This window comes from Strigops habroptila, chromosome 7, assembly GCF_004027225.2.
Source record: "Strigops habroptila isolate Jane chromosome 7, bStrHab1.2.pri, whole genome shotgun sequence".
Taxonomy (NCBI): Eukaryota; Metazoa; Chordata; class Aves; order Psittaciformes; family Psittacidae; genus Strigops; species Strigops habroptila.
In genome coordinates, this window is record NC_044283.2 from 33,767,289 (window position 1) to 33,788,350 (window position 21,062).

The 21,062-nt window shown below is 39.6% G+C and overlaps 1 protein-coding gene across 1 annotated transcript in view; it reads right to left on the minus strand.

The window, feature by feature from the left end:
* The window catches only part of SNX25 (sorting nexin 25), an 87,276-nt gene that overhangs the window by 13,418 nt on the left and 52,796 nt on the right, over positions 1-21,062 (minus strand). The window contains exons 7-11 of the mRNA XM_030493040.1: positions 17,694-17,884; positions 10,857-10,988; positions 8,634-8,909; positions 4,522-4,677; positions 2,516-2,647 (exon numbers count right to left, since the gene is read on the minus strand). Of these exons, the coding sequence (XP_030348900.1) occupies positions 2,516-2,647; positions 4,522-4,677; positions 8,634-8,909; positions 10,857-10,988; positions 17,694-17,884 (887 nt within the window). The remainder of the gene's footprint in view (positions 1-2,515; positions 2,648-4,521; positions 4,678-8,633; positions 8,910-10,856; positions 10,989-17,693; positions 17,885-21,062) is intronic.

Here is a 21,062-nt window from a genome sequence, read left to right on the forward strand (position 1 = left end):
GCACTGGCAGCAACTCCACAGCCTCAAGACAATGTAAAGATTAATTATTTCAGAATTTACTGTCTATTAGCATGCCAAAGACACTAGCATGACATAATCCACAAAGGGTAAGGTTTCTACCTTCTTCCTATGAGACACAAAGTCCCAAAGTGGATAGATGTGAATGAGGACGTTGACACACCTATGCCCATTAATAAAAACTACAAGGTGTACACCAGGGTGAGCACTTCTTACTGGGGTGTATGGTGTGGTAACAGTAAGACACATTCAATGAAATATTGCAAGAACAAATGAGGAACAAATATTATTGACTACTTTCCAGGAGAAGCTAAAGTTATTAGCTGCAGCAGGTAAAATGTAAATTTAGCATTAGCAAAAGCTGTAATAATAGTTCAGAAAAGTAACAAGCTGGCAAGGAAAGCCCTTGAATCACCTGTTAGAAGCACTAAAGGCTGGCCCAGACATCTGCCAGGAATGATTAAACACTAACAAAAATTAGCCCAGTCATTAAGCCAGTGAAGAATCGTATGATTCACCAGAAACTACCTTCAGCTGTTTCAGAGCAGCTCTCTGAAAGAGCCCACCCAAGCTGTGCAGCAGTGAAATAGGGGCTAAGCAGACTGCTGTTAAAAAAAAGGCCTTTAGAAGTCTCTTCTAAACATAGAAAGACTGCAGAAGGTGTATCAGGCACACCACTGTTTTCCTCAATTCACTCAACTTAAAACATCCTAAATTCCAATATATTTAAATAAGACACTCTATTTTTTCACCTTATTCAAATCTACAAACTCCATTCCTTATGAAAGTAATACATTCTTAAAAAGATGCTATGCTCTGAAACAGTCATCTGTCTTCGGACAGAGGCAGCAGAACATCTGCTACAATACGAAACCATACAAGGCCAAAAGCCTTAAAGCAAGTAGAGTGGGTTAGGTTATGTAGCTTTAAGTTTTATACCTGCTGGTATGGGGGGAATAATACTTGTCATGGGGAAGTGACTCTCTGAATTAGATGAGTTGTTATTATGGGTCCCCTCATTCTGCATGTTCCTACTGTCTTTTTTCAACCTCTACCAATCAGCCAAGCCACTGAGTCTCCAAAGACAGTTTAATCAGAAATATCAGTTACCAAAAGACTCTGTAGGTTATACCATTTACATTGTGGAGGTTTTTAATGTATACATTTCACACACACACCTAGTGCATTTATATGACTACAACCTTAAATACTGAAAGATTCAAGCTAAGAGAGTACAAACAACATTTAATTATCTAATCCAGTGTTACTTCTAAGTTACAGTTAAAGTGGCAAATAATTAGAAGCCTCTCCCAACCTCCCTCTTATTTAGCTGAACCACCTTCTCACCTGGTAATAAGGGAGATGCTGGGCAGTTCTGCATGGTGCCCCTTACCAGAAAGCTGCAGTTCTGCTGCATACATATTGGTGGTTTTTTAAAACCAGACTTCAAAAGCTGGAGAGAACTCTTAAAGATAACTTAAGAGCTTCTCTGTTCTCAACTGTGTCACCTGCAAATAGCACTAAAACAAACCCCCAGATGTCTACATAGTAAGAATCCATTTTTTTTAAATGGCACCTTAAGTTTCTAACCTGTTGGATTTATTTCTTCTTTTACAATGAGTTTAACCACTGACAGACCTGCCAATAGTTTGCAAGAACTCAAGACAACCAAATAAACTCAACAGCACATGCTTTTTCCTCCAAGAAAAATTACCTCAAGTAAACAACTTATTTAAGGAACATTTTCTTAATAGCACAGGAAGGCAAGCCAGTAAAGATCCAATTAATCTTTAATTCTCTGAAGTGATACCATCAAGAAAATTGCTATTGTATGGTGTGAGCCTACAGTTACTACATAACAAGCATTTATTACGTTCCTTTCATGCCAAGTGTTAATAGAAAGTCATAAGATGGTAACACTTTTTGTTTCCGTTACAATTTCTTTTTACACTCATTCTACAATTGTTTGCCTATGCCCAAACAGAAGAGCACAACACCACCAAAAAAAAAACCAACCCCAAACCCACAAACCAACAACCACCTTTCTTTCAGGGTATAGTCCCCTGGAACCTCTTTTGCCATTAAACATAATAAGACACAAAACATGTAAGTACTGCATCTTTGAGACATAGCAGAGACACAACTGCACCCAAGTGTGATGGCATGGTAATATAACAAGAGACAGTTCCCATGAAAAACAATGCCCCTAAGATAGCAAATTGCCCAATGCCAAAACCAGTTCATACACATGTAGGTATTTTTATAACTCCACTACAACAACAGTGTCTGAGGAACAGAAATGCTGTATGTGCATTCTAGCAGTTGCTGGGGAAACAGAGGTGAAGTTCAGAAGAGATGAGGGTTTCCCCCACCAAGTAAATACAAAGTATAGACAGTGTACACAAAGGTATAAGGAAAGTATACACAGGTTTTTATTCTTCTCTTCATGCAAGTTTGAACTGACCCAGAAGAAAAAAAGAAGAAAACACCCCCATACCTCGCCTGAGACAATGAAGGCTTTCCACAAGCCAAGATTCTCACACCACCAGTCTGTTCTTGCAATGTGCAACTGAAGGTCACTGTGCTCTCTCTCCATGAGAGTAATTTCATCCTTCAGCTTAGAAACAATCTGTGGAGGAAAGTTTAGTGATTACAATTAGTAAGAAGCAGCTTGTGCAACGTGCCTGTTGTGTCTTTGGGGACAGTATTCAGAAAGGAGAAAAGGCACAAAAGCTGGGAAAGAAAGAACAATTCAGATGGGAAAAAACTTGTGAGAGAATCTATGATGTCTCTTATAAACTCACAGAATACACAATAATCTTAAAGGTCAACCCCAATACTAAAATAAAGAAAGTTAAAAAGTTATGCTACTATCTCACTATCAGCATAAAAGACACTTTAGATAGGATTATATATTACATCCATATATTACACATTGTATGTTGTATACAAACTTGAAATTCCAGTTACTGAAATACACATTACTGAAGACCTCCTCTCCTTACTATTTTCAGATATACATGATGCGACCAAAGAACCTGGGAATAGATTTCATTTCGAGGACCTTAGCTATGTTAACAATAATTCAGGAAGTTACCACTTAGTTAATTTTTGGTTTGGAAGGGAAAGGACTTATTGTGGAAAGCACACATTTAAAAAGATGTTCTCATCAAGGCACAGATTTTTACCTTTACATCCAGAGGAGAAAAAATAATGTACCTGTGATAAGGTGCTCTCAACACTGGCCACCCCAACTATCCATTTAAAAGGTCCACAGGTAAATGCTACTGCAGCAATACAGGCACTGGGGCAGAAGGGACACATCTGTGCCCTCACCACTCTGAGCAGTAGTGGTTGGTTGACAAATAAGAGGTATCCTCCGCCAGCTGAGGACACACACTCAGCAGAACATCCTAGAACAGCTGTGGACACATTTCCACTTGTCTGCAGTAACCTCTGGCAGCAGGGAGATGTGGAAGGGACAGAGGGAATGAAGCTAACCATGGCTACCTCAAATGCTACTGTCCACATCTTTCTCTTAGCGGGAAAGCAGAGCTATGCCAGCAGAGAATGAGCAGGGTGTCAACTTGTATTCAGACCAGCACCTTAGCACTCACTCTGAACCCAGGCCCTGAACAATCACTAATGCCCAGGTACATTTTTGCTATTCCTAGAATGAAGGCATTCTGGTGAGACACCTTGGCTACTTGTTCATCTCACCCACTGTTGACCATTTGCAACCAACCTCATTACACTTGAAAAGCTCGGCCAAGCTGCTGCATCTGAACAACAGTCCTGCAATATCATCCTCAGAAGCAATGCAAATGAGTTGGCCTAAGCCAAATGCAAATCACTTGCTCCTGCCTAAGTTCTTAGATTGCTTAACTGTTGCACTTTTCCAAGAGAAAAAGATTTACTTTTTTTAATCCAAGCCCAGAGAGAGAGTTATATATCTCAGACTTTTTAGACTGATGAAAGTGTGCCCTGAAGATTTCTCCTAACTCCTTATAAAGGAAATCAGTCACTTTTATAGGTTTGGGGGTTTATTTTTCCCCTTTATTTGAGCAAGCCAGACACAACTGTAGAGTATGAAATTGTGTTGCTATTTCAAGGCCAGCAGGGGGAGCAGAAGTTAACCAGCACATCCCTCCGCTGCAGTGCTGCGCATGCAGCAGGGACAAACAAGCTGCCATAAAGAATTACACAGGTAAGGGGTGGGTCGGGATGCAAAGAGGAAATACTATTTGCCATTGACACAGCAGCAAGACCGCTGGGAAAGCGGTCATTATTCTATGACAAACAAAGCCAATAAATCATACTTGCAATTTTAGTTACAATAGCTTTAAAAACAGAAATGGTAAAATAAACTAAGCTCTGATTTTACTTTCTCTAACCGTCTAATTGAAATAGCAATCTGACCTGTCCAAAAAAAGCCTAGGACAACTGGATATTACACAAACACACACACAATATTAAAAGACTGAAGACACTAAAGGTGCTTACCTTTTTGTCAGGTTTTGGTGAATTACATAAGGAATTTAGAGCCTGTTTCTTATACTCAAGCTTGTCATTTAGCTGGCGAAGTTTATTTACAGCGTAACTGGCCTGTTCATTAATTCTTGTGCTGCATTCTTCAGTAGCTTCTTCACAACCTTGGCTCTAGGAAGAGAAAATGGGAGTAATTGCATAATTAATGTGAAAAAGGAGACAGTTACTCTTTTTTCCATAAGCATTTTATGTGTATGAACACTTCCTGATATAGATAAAAATATAGGTACAACAGATTCTAACAGATATTCCAACCATCAGATCTAACATGAAATGTAAGTCTGTTAAAAAAACCAACCAACCAACCCCAACAAGAACCACTCATACCACAGCTCTTTGGCAACTCTTGCCAACTGTGTAAAATGACCTTCAAGCTAAGGCTTTAGTGTAAATGAGAGGAAGAATCAAAGTTTACTTTAAAAGCAACAACAGCTTAGTAGTCATGATCAGTATTCAGAGCCAGACAGAAAAGCAAATACTTAGCTCTGAACTGCAAGATAATGAGATAGGGGGAGACACAGGACAAAATCAAAAAGCCCACAGCTCTAATAAACAGTCCTGCCTCCCACAAACCCTCGTAAGACAGATTTATCAGCCTGCAGAATGATCTAAACCACGTCCTCTCTCTTCATAAACAGATTTTACTGCTGTTTTTAGACGTGTTAACAAAAATGTGTTAAAAGCACATATGCATCACCCTAAACCCATAAATCATTTCTCATATTCATTCAGACAAATCAACAGCTTTTTCCATCTTGTGTACTACAGGCATGCAAAAAAATAGAAACTTTCACACCTTTCGGTGACATTCTCTTTAACATCTTTTGGCATTTACCTCAGCCTCCCCTTTCCTACTGTACTTCCCCAAATAGGCATGAAGAGACCTTAAGATTCAGCAAACACAGCACTGAGATGTTACTGCTGCCATGTTCAAAGATCTTTGAGGTCTGCTTGTGACTGAATGTATCTAAATTTATCTGTAGGAAGCTATAAATCTAATCTCATGAAGGAGAGTTCTGTGTTCTGTGAATGATATTCCCACTAAGTAAGCTCTATCTTTATACAATGAACAAAAAGCTAACAGAAGGAAGTCTCATACTCTACTAAATCTGTGAGTTTTAGAGGAGACAATCCTACTGTAAATTCTGCAGTATTTTATATCTTAGTAAAAAAGGCCTGACAAGAGATGCAGTAGCAACAATAATTAATCACCTAAGTGTGATCCTCATGAGGGAGAGTAATATAATGCAGAAGTCAGGAGGTCTAGGCTATGAAATCCATGCCCTATTCCAGCTTTGCATTTGCCTGCCCTGTCGTTTCTTCTGTCTGCTTGCATGTATGGCAGGTCAGAGACTGCCTCCAAGCATATGTACAGAGGTCAGCGCACGGAAGCTTGTTGTCATCTCCTGGCACTACAATAGTATGAGTAACAATAATAATTAACAACACTGGGTGTTATTCAAAACACTACTGAACAAAACCATAAAAATAAAATAAAACACCCTTGTACTTGTTGGGAAGCACAGAGGTCAAAAAGAATTAAAAAAGCTGTTTTGAACACTGAAGAATTAAAAGACTTTTCATATGAAGAAGCTTGGTTCTAGTAATCAAAGGATTGCAATTAATTACAAATTAGCAAGGCTCTGCTCCCAGAGGTAGGCTACATGATTTCTCTGTCATTAACATTTCAGGCACAGGAAAAACCGCTGCTGAATCACTGGGTTTATCACAAAAACACTGAAATTACAAGGTAACAAGTTACTTGTATTCAAATTATCAAATCTAACAAATAAACAACCAACACACTCAAAGCTGAGATCATAAAGGATTGTCCTATTTTCCCCTGATTGCTAAACTGATAATGACTTCCATTTCTGTGAGTCCTGCAAAACACATTCTTTGGGCTTATTCTGGCAATCTGACACAGGCAGCACCAATGCAACCACCAGACCCTATTTCCTTGAAGTGCTGAATGCAGGCACTGCTTGCTTCTGTATTTGTACGTCTACTCATGACCTTTTAAAGGAGGTTTGTCCAAGGAGCAAAAAACTATGACAGACTGGAAGGAAGAAGAAAACGCTTGTCCCACATGCAGGAGAACCAGCTGAATGGAATCCTCAATTGCTATCTGCTGATTAGATTTTCTCAAATTTAATCAGGGCTCACTGTTTTGTCCTCCCCTGCATAAGGACACTAGATGGCTTTTTACCTATCTAGCTCTAACAATAAACTTATAGAGAATTAACATAGGTTACTCCCACAGTGCCCCAGGAAGTGAGGATGTAGACTTCCAAAACCTAAACTAAAATGAAAACAATTAATATTTGCTAACAATATGGATCCTTCCAGAAACATCGGATTTCTCAGCTGTGTTTTCCTACACATGGAGAGGGAAAAAACCCAAACTTATTAGTAATTTTCACCAACATCTGAAAGAACCTTCAGAAAGAGGAATTCTTATAATTTATTTTCACCTCGAAGACCCTGAAGCATGGCACAGAGCCATTAGGATTGCTCTACTCAAGAGATGCTTTAACAGTATATGCAACTTCATACTTAATTTGTTGTTAAAACTACAGAACACCTTGAACCATATAAGCCAACTTGGCAATATATTAGCCTTTAAGGTTTCACTGCAGACTCAGCCTTCAGATCCAGTGCATATATATCCAAGGACTCAGAAGAAGGACAGATGATGCTGGTGTCAAAAATCTAATTTTTTGGCAGCTAAAGCGTTATCTGACAGAGGACAGCTAGCCCTGAAGTGTTGTGTCAGTTTTCTTAGAGAAACAGTTATCTCTGCTAGACTCTGCATAAAATATATATTAGAGATTAAAAAGCACAATGTTTAGAAAGTTCTGGACAAAACCAGTAACTCAAAGTTCCAGTGATTGCAAACACAAGGACAGAGAGTCTTTGAAGTATCTACCACTCTCAACACATAGCTGAGTTAGCAGTGAGAAAGGCAGAAAATGTGTCTTGAATCTTTTATCAAGAATACAGGGACAAACAAACAATGAAAAATCCAGCAAGCTCTAAAAGTTCATATTGGAAGTAATTCATTTATAACAGCTCATCTCTGAAGATTTCTTGACATGCAGACTACAGAGATTGTAACAGCTCACCTACAGAAAGGAATGTCATATTTAAGCAGCAACTACAAAAGCTGTAGGTTCTGGAAAAATTGTTTCTACAGGGCAGAATGCAAATCAGCATCTCTGGATTCTGCTTCTTTGTCCCTTTAGAGCCAGTCTGAGACAAAGTATTACACTTCACTGTGTTCTGAGCAAGTTCATGTGTAAAATGAAGATACCCATGCTGATCTGAAGTGGCAGCCTGATGAAAGTTGCTGACCGGTCTGAGATGCTCTTGTCAAAATGCTCTTAAATGTAAAACAAGTTCCCCCAACTTGACTGATTTAGAGAACCCACTGAAAAAAAAAAGTCCCAAGAGAGCTGCCATTGGGTTATTGCTCATGACATTTCAAATGTCCTGGTTTAGTATTTACAGTTCTAGTGCTATTTTAAATCAGTTTTATCTTCTGACATAGCCTATTAATTTATCCAATAAATTATTTAAAAAGCACTAAGATATTTTTCATTACTGTTTCCTCCTCTTCTGTGCAACTTTTAAAACCTACTAAGTACCTAGGAAACTCACAGGGGATGGGGACAGGCAATGCCTAGACAGAAATCTACTGATGTTTCAGTGAGATTTCCTTCACTGAAAAGCAGAGCAGCTGAACTGGTATAAGGTATATTTTGAGTTCTCTGATACTAAGGAGGATGATAAACGATACAAAATACAAAAGGCTTGAAAATCTGAAATATCTACTTCAACTAATTTGAAGTTTAAGCAGTCATTTTGTACCATTTTGTTTCAAAGAGCTTGTAAACATATCAGGTTTGCCTGATGAAACTACAAGAGTGATGATATTTATAAATACATCAGAAAAAAAAAAAAAGTAGTCCAAAGCTCAAGGACAGAAGATGCTATTATATGCTTTACTCAGGATCATCTTCAGATCACCTTAAATAACAGTGAAAGAAACTGTCTGTGTGACTCACCACTTCATCTTTGTCCTCAGGAGTTAGCTGAGCAGAACTTCTTTCTTCTTCCTTCTTGACTGATCTCTCATATAAATCACTGACAATGAATGAGGGGTAGTATCTGTCCTTTAGAGTTTCGTAAACATCTGCCTGAATTCTGTAGAATACTTCAATGCCTTTATTCCCCACGAGACTTTGCTGTATTTCTTTATAAAGGGATTTTTCCACAGGTATTTCTCTGCTTTCCACAAAAAAATTCTGATATATTTCACTCACCAGTTGAGGTATTTCAGCCTACGAAGCAAGGAGAGAGAGGGAGGGAGAAGAGAATAATGAAAAAATGTTTAAAATATCAGGATGACTCAGGATCCAGGTGCATAATTTGAAGGATGATCAAACTAATTTCATGCCCAGATGTATGAGAACACATCTGTGAATCTCTTACTGAGATCAAGCACTCTGCTTGCGCACCTATGCTAGGCAGTTGAATTCACAAGATAAATACCCGTATTTGTTAAGTGAAGAAACAGCTGTGTTCTAAAATTACCATAGCTTCTTGGAGAAGAAGCACCACTGCTTTTAAAAGTGTGCTCCAAAAGCTGCTATTAAAAGGAAAAAAAGCGCTAAAGCAACACCGTGGTCACCATTTTAAGTTCAGATTGTAGACTTCAGCTGTATTGGTTCTCCTGTCTTCTCAAGAGGATCAACCCACTTTATACATTATAGTTAATTTTGAGGAAGGGAAGAGAAAAAAGAAACAGAAAAAAAGCACAGCTGAAGAGACATTTGTCAGTACATGAGGCCAGGTATTTCCACTGAGCACAGAACAGTGCACAGGGTTGAACTGTGCAGTAATGAACAGCAAAGAGAGGAAGTCATGCAGCATAGCCTATAATCATTTCTCTAAATTATTAGCTCTCTAAACTGACCCAAATTAAAAAGGTTTTATTCACTCCATTAGTATGGCACAGTGTGCTGGCCTGCCTCATATGACAGTATCACAGCCACATGGCTGCATAGCTGCTACTTTTTTGTAATCAGAACTGCCCCTGTAGCGGCAGACCACCTTTATGTTCCATGGAGGAACAGGAGCACAGTATGTTAGAATCTCTTTTGTAAAATGGGAAGTCTTGAATAAACACACTACACATTGTTTTGAAAGCAAAAAGAGAAATCACAGCTGAAAGGTCATAAAATGATTTATAGCACCTTTTCCAAACATGAGCAGTTTGCAAATCAAAACTGATTTATACAACTCTCTTTACAGTGCCTGACAAGCCCTTTTTATGAACACTTTCTAGCCTGAGTTGGTTGTTAGCTGTTTCTTCAGGTTATATTAATGGTCACTATTCATGCTCTATTATTTGCCACTTTGGTTACAGGACGTCATTTGTTTTTCCAGTGGACTAGAATTTTTTTACATAAGAGAGTAATAAAATTACAGTGAATAAGAAGTTAACTGATACTTAATAATGAAATTCATATTTCATGCCAGTATGAATCTTGGAGGTTTAAAACCGTTTCTCCTCAAAATCCAGCCCACTGTTCACAAACAGCAAACTTATCCTGAACATTCTTCTCTGCACCACTGCTCCAGGATACTTCTTGCAACTTTGTATTTCCTATCCCTCTTTGAGGGTTCTCATTCCTACTTTATCTTAGCACAATTATAATACAGCATTGTTCTCTGGAGAAACTTAGCTGCTTATACAGCAACAGAACTGTTGGGGACATGAAGGGGTCTTTCAAAGCAAAACTGCTCTTTCAAAAGGATTTTGAAAACATATATACATCAATTTTCATGGTTTTGGATTCAATGGGCTACCTGTAATTGGCAAGATGAGAAGTTTACGAACAGACTATCAAACAGTAATATACTTTTAAGTTTCACATGAGCTGATACAACTAAAGCCAAAACATTACTGCAAGGTTTGGTTTTTTTCCCTCCGGTGGAGTGGGAAATAATTCTAGTACTTTAGCATATCAAGTATCCTTTTTACAGGTCATGTTGCTACATAGAACAATAGTAAACCATCATAACAACAGTCCACAATTTTTTATTGCTTATTATCCTCAAACATTGACATGAGTAAGATAAAAACCACCTAAATTGCTTAGCACCCATCCTATGCTATTGCTATTTGAGTAACATCAGTATAAAGACATTTCCTAACATCAAGATCACAAGCAGCAGAGATTCCCATTAATGTACAAGCCGCATAGACTTGCAATTTCTTCCACCTTGTTAGCGTTCTTCAGGTACTCCACAGACTCCCAAAGACCGATCAAAGCCATCTTGTCCATCCTTTCCATGTAGATTCGGAAGTGCTCTCGGTATGAAGAGTTGGCTAAAATTTCTTCAAACTGAAGAATCTGAAGAAAGAAAAACTTAAGAATAAAACCTGGGGAAAAAACCTTAACTCTAGTGTCTCTCCATCCTTTATGAGGAAAATCTTTTCACTTCGTGCACCTACACAGCACCATGCATGTGTACTAGATTCAAGTGCACAGACCTTCTACAGCAATAGTTTAGCTTCATTTAAAGAAAAATAATTTAAAAAAAATAAAAACTATAAGTATTTGGAAGATAAATGCATCTATGCTCCTACCAGGCAGAAAATATTTCCACTTATTTTCTGTCCAGGAGGTAAGACTATATTTCAAAGGACTAAGATGGCATTTCAAGTCATTCTTGAAATACTACTGCCAAAAATTTAACTTCTAGTGTCGCTGCAAGGCAGAAGAGACAAGCTGAAAGCTTAGCTTGATTCAAACAAATAGTAACACCAGCAGTTTCCATGCCACAGGCCACAGAGCTTTGAGATGTATTTCAATTATTCCCAGGGACACAGAGAAAGACGGAGTGTAGTTTTTTACTCTAGCAGCTAGGGCATCTGGTGGCCAGTTCCCATTAACTGTGTGTTATTGAAAAGCATCTATCAGAAATGCAGCCAGAAAAGGGTACAGGCTGTGATATAATGCTCAGGACTCTTCCTGAGATGAGAGAGGAGGGTGTACGTCAAGCAGAGAATGAAATGAAACATATACTTCCCACACCTAAGCAGATGCTGCAGCCATTAAGATGTTGGATCAAAAAGCCATTATCGCTTCCTCATCCTCTACTGTTTTTGTGAAGCCACGCTTTTTCTTTGAGAGAAACACCTACCTGGAAACAAAACACCTCCCTGACAAAATGAACAGATCTTCCCACACTGAACAAAATGAACAAACTCGGCTTTTTTTGAAAAATAGAACCAATTTTCAGAACACACTATCAAAACCAACCACTCCTTCCCCTCCAACGTTTCAGTCTAGCAGCTGAACCAGTTTTCATGTAGCTCATTTAGTGCCATTATTTATATTGCCAGGCATCCAAATACACCAGAATGGTCATGTCTCTTGCTTTGTACCTCACAGACATCAACCAACCCTCACCTTTTCCTTTGAAAAGAAAAGCAGGTCCTTAAGCACTGGGGCCAACGAATCTTATCTTCCTATGACTTTGCATTTTACAGCAAAGATAATTTGGTACAGAGCAAGGCATGAATTCCAGCCAAGACTGAGGCATATTAACCCATGACATGTTTCTCTAATACAGGTTTTTCAATACCTACTACTACTACAATTCAGGTCATGTATCAGCATTTCTCTCTCTGGGAAGATCATCTGTTTTACTCAGCTTAGTACCTGTGAGATTCTAGCACTGAGTTACATTTAGGAAGAACAGTCTAACGGACTTAAGCTGTACGGGAAGAAACCACATCCCGGTGCAATTACTAGCACAAGTCACTTCCTTAATAAACCAAGCTAAAGAAGGTTCTTTGAAAACTGTTGCTACCTATGTTTTGCCTGAAACAGGTCCCTCAAATTTTGGGCAGTGTTTAAGTAAACTCTGTTTTTCTCAGCCGAAATGCTAACTTTCATCTTCAAAATTCCTCAACGACAGTCATGTGCCATTCCTCTCTTCATTCTTTACCACACCAATATCTTCTGGGCATGGCTTGCTCTTAGCTTCAGAGCTATTCAGGTATATGAACATAAACTTCCGCCTTTCAGAGGCTGCTCTGTAATTCTCACTGAACAGCACAGAGGCAGGCTTGCTGAAGCTAAGCCTAATGCAGAAATGGTGATTGGACTGGCCAAAAGAAGAGCACAGATGACAGTTCAAAGGGCAGTCTGTGGTTTAGCCTCACTGCTGTGCATCATCATACTTTCTATTCAATCTTTTTATCAAGGACAATGATTTAAAATACAAGCAAAAGAGGGTCTTCCAGCCTCTTGAAAAGTGATCGTCACCATCTCCAGGATCTCAGTTCTATGTACGATAACAGAGGTAATAAATCGTAATTGCGGAGCACATGCTGTCTCTTCCTGACCAAGAGGTCACCTTGGTGGTTATGCCTCTAATATGTAAAGTATCCCCACCCAGGCTGACAGAAAAAAGGGTAATTAACAAACATTCCCTCTCAAAACTAATCGTGGATAAGTGCTGCTGCAGGGAGCAAGGCAAGTGCACCCATCCCTCCCTCCTAACAAAGGGCCCATTGCACAGGGCCCCATAGTAATTAGAGAGGTGGTGCCTGATAATGCTGTTACACAAACCTCCTATTAGTTACCTTACAAACTGAAGTACTTTAACAAGACACATTAATGGACAGAAAAGCTTATCTTAAGGCATGTGTACACCCTCAAATCTAACATCCAGTTAGCAGATATAACCTTAGAATTATCAGCCTCAACAGCACAAGTCCTTTTAACTTGAGAGCAGCTTTTGGGCTTGGAAAAACCAGCGGCTTTAATGGTGCTATAACAATACCCTGCTCCAATAGGGAAGTAGCTAGCATACCACAGCAGGCCACAGGCTCTGCTGAAGACTAGGAAGGGATTAGGCTGGCTGTTATTTTTCCCCAAGCAGAGTGCTCTAACCAGCATCCCTAACACAGGCACATGGAATAACCTTGTTCCTAGCCCTACAAAGCAAAAACCTGGTCTTGACAAATCCCCAAAGACAGTTGCAACCTCTCTCTGGAGAGGAACATAAACCAAGTGCTTAATTTGGAAGGACCTGTATAGGCACCAGACACACCACAGATGCACTGTACTCTTTCTTTGCAACACACCAGGTTCCCATTGACTACAACCACATTGACCTATAATGAATACAGTGAAGTACAATAAAGCTGATAACAGCACTGCAGCTCATGGGTGGGTGAACAGAATTTGGGCCAGTAGTGGATGTTCTCTGCTGGGATGATGACACACAGTCACACTGCAGAAATAATACTGGAAAAATGTGTCTCTTTCCAAGTTGCATTTTCAAAAACATTAACTAATGCGTTAGTTAACGTCTGTACACTGACTAAAATTAAAGCATATATTCATTATTTTTTTAAAAAGAGGCGAGTCATCAGAAAGCTATCTTTGTCACATACAGCAGTAGCTGAACTAAATGCAATTATTAGTTACCTATCAGGAAGTATATACTGCATAAGGTACCTGGCTGTTTTACTGCTCATACACTAATCAAAAAACCCCTGCCTTGAGACTCACATGAACTTCTGTCATAAGACACCCCACCTGCAGGCAACAGGAACAGCTGAAGCTTGCTTTCTTTATACCCCCAAATTCTGTACCATGAAGTATCCTGACAACATGATCTCAATGAAATCACAATGAAAAGCTGATCAGTCACCAGGTAAATCAGCGTCTATCCACAGACACATAGAATCATAGAATGGTTTGGGTTGGAAAGGACCTTAAGATCATCTAGTTCAAGCCCCCCTGCCATGGGCAGGGACATCTCACCCTAGACCAGGTTGCTCAAGTCCCCGTCCAGCCTGGCCTTGAACACTGCCAGGGATGGGGCATTTACCACTTCTTTGGGCAACCCATTCCAGTGCCTCACCACCCTCACTGTAAAGAACTTCTTCCTTATATCTAACCTAAACTTCCCTTGTTTAAGTTTAAACCCATTACCCCTTGTCCTATCGCTACAGTCCCTAAGGAAGAGTCCCTCCCCAGAATCCTTATAGGCCCCCTTCAGATACTGGAAGGCTGCTATGAGGTCTCCACGCAGCCTTCTCTTCTCCAGGCTGAACAGCCCCAACTCTCTCAGCCTGTCTTCACACATGCTGGAAGCAAGGTCTTCTGCAGGAGTTTCAACTTATTCCTCATCAGTAGGATTATGAACATGAACTGCCTGTGCCTCAAAAATACACTTGGGCCATTTCCTTGCTATTCCACAGCTAGTCAAGGATTAGATCACCACAGCTCCTCCTACCACCTGAGGTTCACATAAAGCTCCCCTAAGGAGATGCTGTGACTCCACCCATCAAATCACAGATGTGGTGATGTGGCTGTTGTGCTGAAGACAACAGACCAAACAAACGGTTTGCTGAATAAACACAAACAAGAACTCAACTACTGCAGTACTGTGCAGGTACCATTTCTATGAAAAAAGACTAAATCTGCAGTGACCATATGTAGATTAGAAGAAATGCTTTATATATTACACTAATTTGAACTGCATTTTCTCTGAAAGCAAATCTAACACCTAGGGCAGAGTATACATCAGTATTGGAGCTAATGACAGAATTCAGACTCAGAGAGTAGCTGGGGTTGGTTTGTTTGCTTGTTTGCTTATAAGCTTGTGATTATAATTCACACATTCATGACCTCCCTCGAGAACCCAAATTCGGGATAATAAGGTGAGTGAAACATATGCAAAGTCAAATACATAAAAGTCACAGGACTATCTAGTCAAACAGAAAACTGACGCTGTTTTATAATCAGCTTCTGCTGTGAAAGGAGAAAAAAAAAAAAGTATTTTGAAGTACCTAATTTTTGTTTCTTAAATCTGTAAAAGAGGAACATCGACAGCTCCAAATAATCCACCTCCACATTTAAGACCATAATCCAAACCATAATAGCAGCAGCAGTGCTATTACTCCCCTACTACTGCAGGAAAGAGAAAGCTTTCTGTAGGATGCAGAAGTGAAACCAAAACACAAGTTTAGGTCACTAGTCAATTTGTTCAACTAATACCGAATATTCCCCAAAGTTAATAGTGTATTCACAGTTCTGTACTACACTTACATAAAACAGCAATTCAAACACCATCAGTAGATGCTCATTTCTGTCCCACTTCATGCAACTTGAAGAAAGGAAAGCAAACTTCCAGTTTCTTCTACACAAACTAGTTATTCTGCAGGTTAAGTGGTAGCTTAGCAGAAAAACTGGCAGAGCCAGACTCTAAATTTAGAGAAATTATGGGTCACCAGCAGCAACATACCAACATTAGCTTATCTACAAAGTCCCAAACTATGCCTTTCCCTTTTGCTTAGAAAAAGTTCCAAGTGTTCCGAGTGCTCAGTCAATACTGCCCACATAGGAGGGGTCAGCATCCAAAATAGCACTAGCTGCCTTGAAATAATCCAGACTGCAGCTACCACAGTGCAGAAAGATGATGGGAAAAAGCAGCACTGAAAGAGAGTCCCCTTCCTCAGCCAAGCCCTGGGCATTTTTCTGTGCTCAGAAGAGGACAGTGTGGCCTCCATGTCTCATCCACCCTCCCTCAGCCTCTTTCCTGACAAGAGAGTTGGGGACAACAGAAGAGAGCGGCAGTTTTGCTGTTTTCTACGCTGACATGGATGTGGGGGTTTCTAGGGCTTCTTCACGGAAACTTCATCAAAAGCTTAGAAACAGAGCAGACCCTATTGCTTCTGCCACCACTACAACAAATGTCTGTGCAATATTAGTAGGAATATTAATTCCTATTAATAGTACCATTAACTCAACATGGAGCTGCTCATGGGTATAACTATGTCGCTAACCCTGGGTCAGCAGTCCCATCAAAAAAATCCATCAGGTTATAAAGCATGCAACATTAAAAACAGGAATTCCTTTGTTTTTAATAGAATAATATTATATTTTATTGTATTGCTGACCCTATCCAATGCAGCATCACTACTTGATCCTGTTCCTGAACAATCTTATGCCACTATGTATCTATCCTGTAAAGATACAACATCTCAGCAGGCACCAAAAGTGGCATCAGTGGCTCATGCGGTGCTGCCACATGCTTCCCCCTCTCCTTTTCTCCTTGCCACCGCTCACTACATCCAACTCCAGGAAGCAGTTCAGGACTGCCTTGGCACAATCTATAACACACTGTCTGAAATCATGCTTTAAGGATGAGGAGGGTAGTCAACTGCCCTCTTTCAGGCCTTACTCAAGAAAGACAAAGACACAAACAGTTAAGAACTATTTCTCCATCATGCACCTTTTTCTTACATGCCACTAACGTACAATTATTATAAGGACATAATAAAAATTAAAAGATCCCTGCATGAAAGGATAACTTCTCTTCTACCTACATGAAAAAAGATGAAGTCTTCTTTCTCATCTGAGTACATCAATTACTGTACTTTGCCCAAAGAGGACAGAGCAGATTACACAAAGAAGTCACTAAACCTATTGAAGTTTAGCAAGGATAAGTAGCCATTATTTTATTTGTGTAGATGCTGGCTAACACAAAAGTTTTTTTTTCTAATTCCATACTGCAGTGATATTGAAAACCAGCATTCAGTCAACAGCATTACCAGAGCTTTTCTTCAACGACAGCCCTTATTTTTATCAGTTGCCTTCCACAAGTAAGCGTTTGCTTTTGAATAACTTGGTATTTGCAAAACCCACAATTATTTCCAAAAGTACATATAACAAGGGCCAAAGAAACACTGCACATATGTTGGCCATCTTTCATTTGAAGGCAAGTTGCTACTTCCAGAAAGGCCGCTACGTCTTTATTAACACCCTATATGCAGTACATATGAAAAATCACACACACTTATGAGCCACACGACCCTTTGTGAAGTTTCACATGTGGCAATATTCCAGGCCGAGTGATCACTATGTCTTTTTGGATACTTCAGTGATCTTTCCCCAAAACAAACTATGAAGCAACTAATTTGTACTTGGCTGCCGGGGGAAGGGAGGGATTAATGACAGTGAGGATAATATGATCCAGTGCTAACACATTAGAATGACCTTCAGACAATGTATGTACTATCCCATTTATACCTTCTGACTCTGAGGGCCATCGCCTTCCTCAGAAATGCCATCTTCCTGCTGATCATAAGCAGGCCCTCCCAGGAGCCTTATTCTCTTCTCACATTGCTTCTTTGCCACAGTCAGCTGATTAATATACCTCTTCACATTGCGAGCCCTCAGTAGGTCAGCTTTCATTGCCGCAGTTTCTTTTCCTTTTGAATCTAAGAATAAAGCAAATCAGAGACAGTTCTTTACAACATGAAAATATCATCACACCACTGCCTCTGTGACCTGCCTGATCAAAGCATTTGTCATTCTGGAATCAACTATGCACATGAGAACAGATAATGCAAAGTTTGTACTTGAAACAACATGGTGATTTTTGAAACATTCTCCAATGATACCTTAAAGGGCTTACATAAAACAGTTCAGAAAAAAAAAAAAAAAATCATTATTCAAACATCCAGTGAAATCTGACTCTTCCACCTCTCTTCTCATAGTTTGTTGCAGGACAGAGGCTCAAGAGTTGCATACTACAGGATGTACATTGATCAGATGGCTCTGAGAAGTTACCTACAACTGTGGTGTACAACAGATAACACACAAAGCTGATGGCTTATGTACCTTACTGAACATAAGACCGACTGCCTAGAGCCACGAGGGACTGGACTCAGCCCCTCCAGACCAACATGACATGTTTCCATGCATTTTGTTTACAAATCCCAATTTCTTGAGACTGATGTGAACGGCACATCATACAGCACCTCCTCCAGACAATAACATTGCCTGAAGTTCAATCAAAATGGTCATGCAACTAAGGAAAAAAAAAAAATCTTACAGTGCCACACCAAGACTGCACAGTATTGAAGTAACATGAAGATGACAGTCAGCTGAATAGGATCTGGTAATAGAACATGTAATGTTTGTGTATTCTACGTTCCAGCCTCTTCAGCCAATTACCAGGGTCTAAAAAAAAGCAGCAGCAGATAAACCAGATTAAAAAACCCTATTGCATTGAAATAATTCCTGGTTTATATCTGCAGGATGCAGCTGATTCACATTTATACAGTGGTTTTATTTCCCCCTCGTTCAATGATAATAGTCCTGCTTTTGCAGGCCGCAACTGGCGCTCAGTAGCAAAGCACCTGGCTTGTACTTGGCTCTGGATTAACTGATTGCTCAGGGATGAATAACAGAGACCCATTCTACTATGTTTTCAAAATATTAAATGCTAGTAAAACAATATAGATGAAAACAGCATTCCATTTTCAAAACAGTTGCTGGAAAGAAACAACCAGACAGAAAAAGAAAATCTCTTAGGAATGGTTTAAAACAGGTGTTTTAAACACATTTCTAATACGTTACGGTACCTTCTCCTTTTAGGACTGTTTTCATCCTTTTATTTCCCCCTTACAGCCACATATAACTACTGCATGTGACTATGTTTTGTCACTTGTATACTGAAGAACAACTCACAGTACATGGAGCTTCCTCAAGTTCTACATGTAATGTGAGTGCAGACACTCTCCCAGAATCTTTTCCTGTATTGTTAATTGCACTTTATTCACTGAATGTATTTATGTATGTTGGTAGGGAACCTTCCCAATTCAAAGACTGTTAGTTTTAATGGGTCAGTATCATTTGCATCTGAGCTGCCATATAATAGTGAACTACAGAGATAATACTCACTGAAGCAAATGATAAAATGAGTTTACCATGGGGGGGGAAAAACAAAAAAAAAAAAAAGCCATCTGTTTTCCTGGCATGTTATCTCCACAGGGAAGTCAACAGAGCATTTAATTGAGCGTTTCAGTTCCCTGACCAGAGGTACCAGTATTAATGAGGAAAAAAAAAAAAAATGAGAGCAACCAAAAGCAGGAAAATACCTTAAAGACAAAACAGATCTTCCCCTCGATTTAAAATGTTTACAGCTAATACAAACACGTGGACAGCAATATGAAGTGAAGATTAAACCCCAATATTTCCCCTCCTGCACTTGCCTCCAAGGTGATTTTTAAAAGTTCTCAATTCTCTCAATCGCTTAAACACTTTGGGCTCAAAATGCATACCTGAAACCCCACACTTTGAAAAACCATGAACAGTGCTACGCAACGATCATTCAGCCTTCTTAAAACAAAAGCACCCTTCTTAGTGAAATCAAGGCATTCCTGGAGGGTTTTCAAGGTAAGCATGCCTATTTTACCTGAAGTCTTATCATCCTGCGATTGCAGCAGGCCTCCAGGGAGACTAATGAGCCCTACAACCCACTCACTTCCCGTGAATAATTAAGATCCTTCATAAAACATTTGCCTCACTCAGAATTTCATATCTATAAGGAGCCACACCATGTAAGAAACACTCGGGGCAGAGCGATGAAGATCACACTGCCCGCCTGTTCCTGCTCTATGGATAAACAGGACTAGTCACCATGAAAGCCTGGCAGCGACGTCCCTTCACAAGTAAACAAGAGGCTGACAAAGAGCAGCCCAGCACGAAGTATGGCTAACGCAATGCAGTGCAGGAGAGATGGAGTGGAAGCGTGAACAAACACTGAACATGACTTTCCTCTCCCAGAGTACGAAAGATAAGCTAACGGAAAACAGGAGCAGCATTTGTATGTCGACTGGCAAGGGACAGGCGTATCACTGGTTTTGTCCTAACCCCAATCTCCTTTCAAGATTTTTGAGAATTCTCTGATTTTCAGATCTGAAATGTTCTGGGTTTTTTCACATTAAGCCCTATCAAAAAGATATTTTAAGCTATAAAGACAACTTTTATTTTTAATCTATTGTTGCCTGATCCCACCACTGAAGTACTGATATAATTAAGAGCTTTTTTTGCCATTTCTTTATATCAGCGAAGATGATTATCACCACATTCAGGAATCACTGCACAAACCAAACAAAACCAGAAAGTTATGAAAGAAAAAACTTGCATTTATTCACATACCCCTCAGCCAGCTCGACTAAAAGGAAAAGGAATAGATACATGCTACTAAGACACTGTTTCGTCACTATACAAGGAGAGAAAAATGCATCCTTTGGATAATTTTGACTATTAACAACTTTACAGCTGATACCAGTTGAGGAATATTTTTTAATAAACTACTGTTAAAAATGAAGAAATAAAATCACTCCTCATCAGCAAAACAAGAAAGATGCTGCTTTGGCTTTTCCTCACCACATGAGCTGCACACATGTTTACCAGCAACAGCTAAGGAGGGCCTGAACCCCGAGAGGAGCAAAGGGTCTTTTAGTAACTTCCTCCAAAATAATTCTCTTGATCAGAGGAAATTTTGACAAGACATGCACTGCCGTGGTGGAACTTCAGAGGGGTACTGTGCACCCCTCCCAAGGGCACCAAATGCAATTAGTACCGAAAGCAGAATTTCAAACTCTG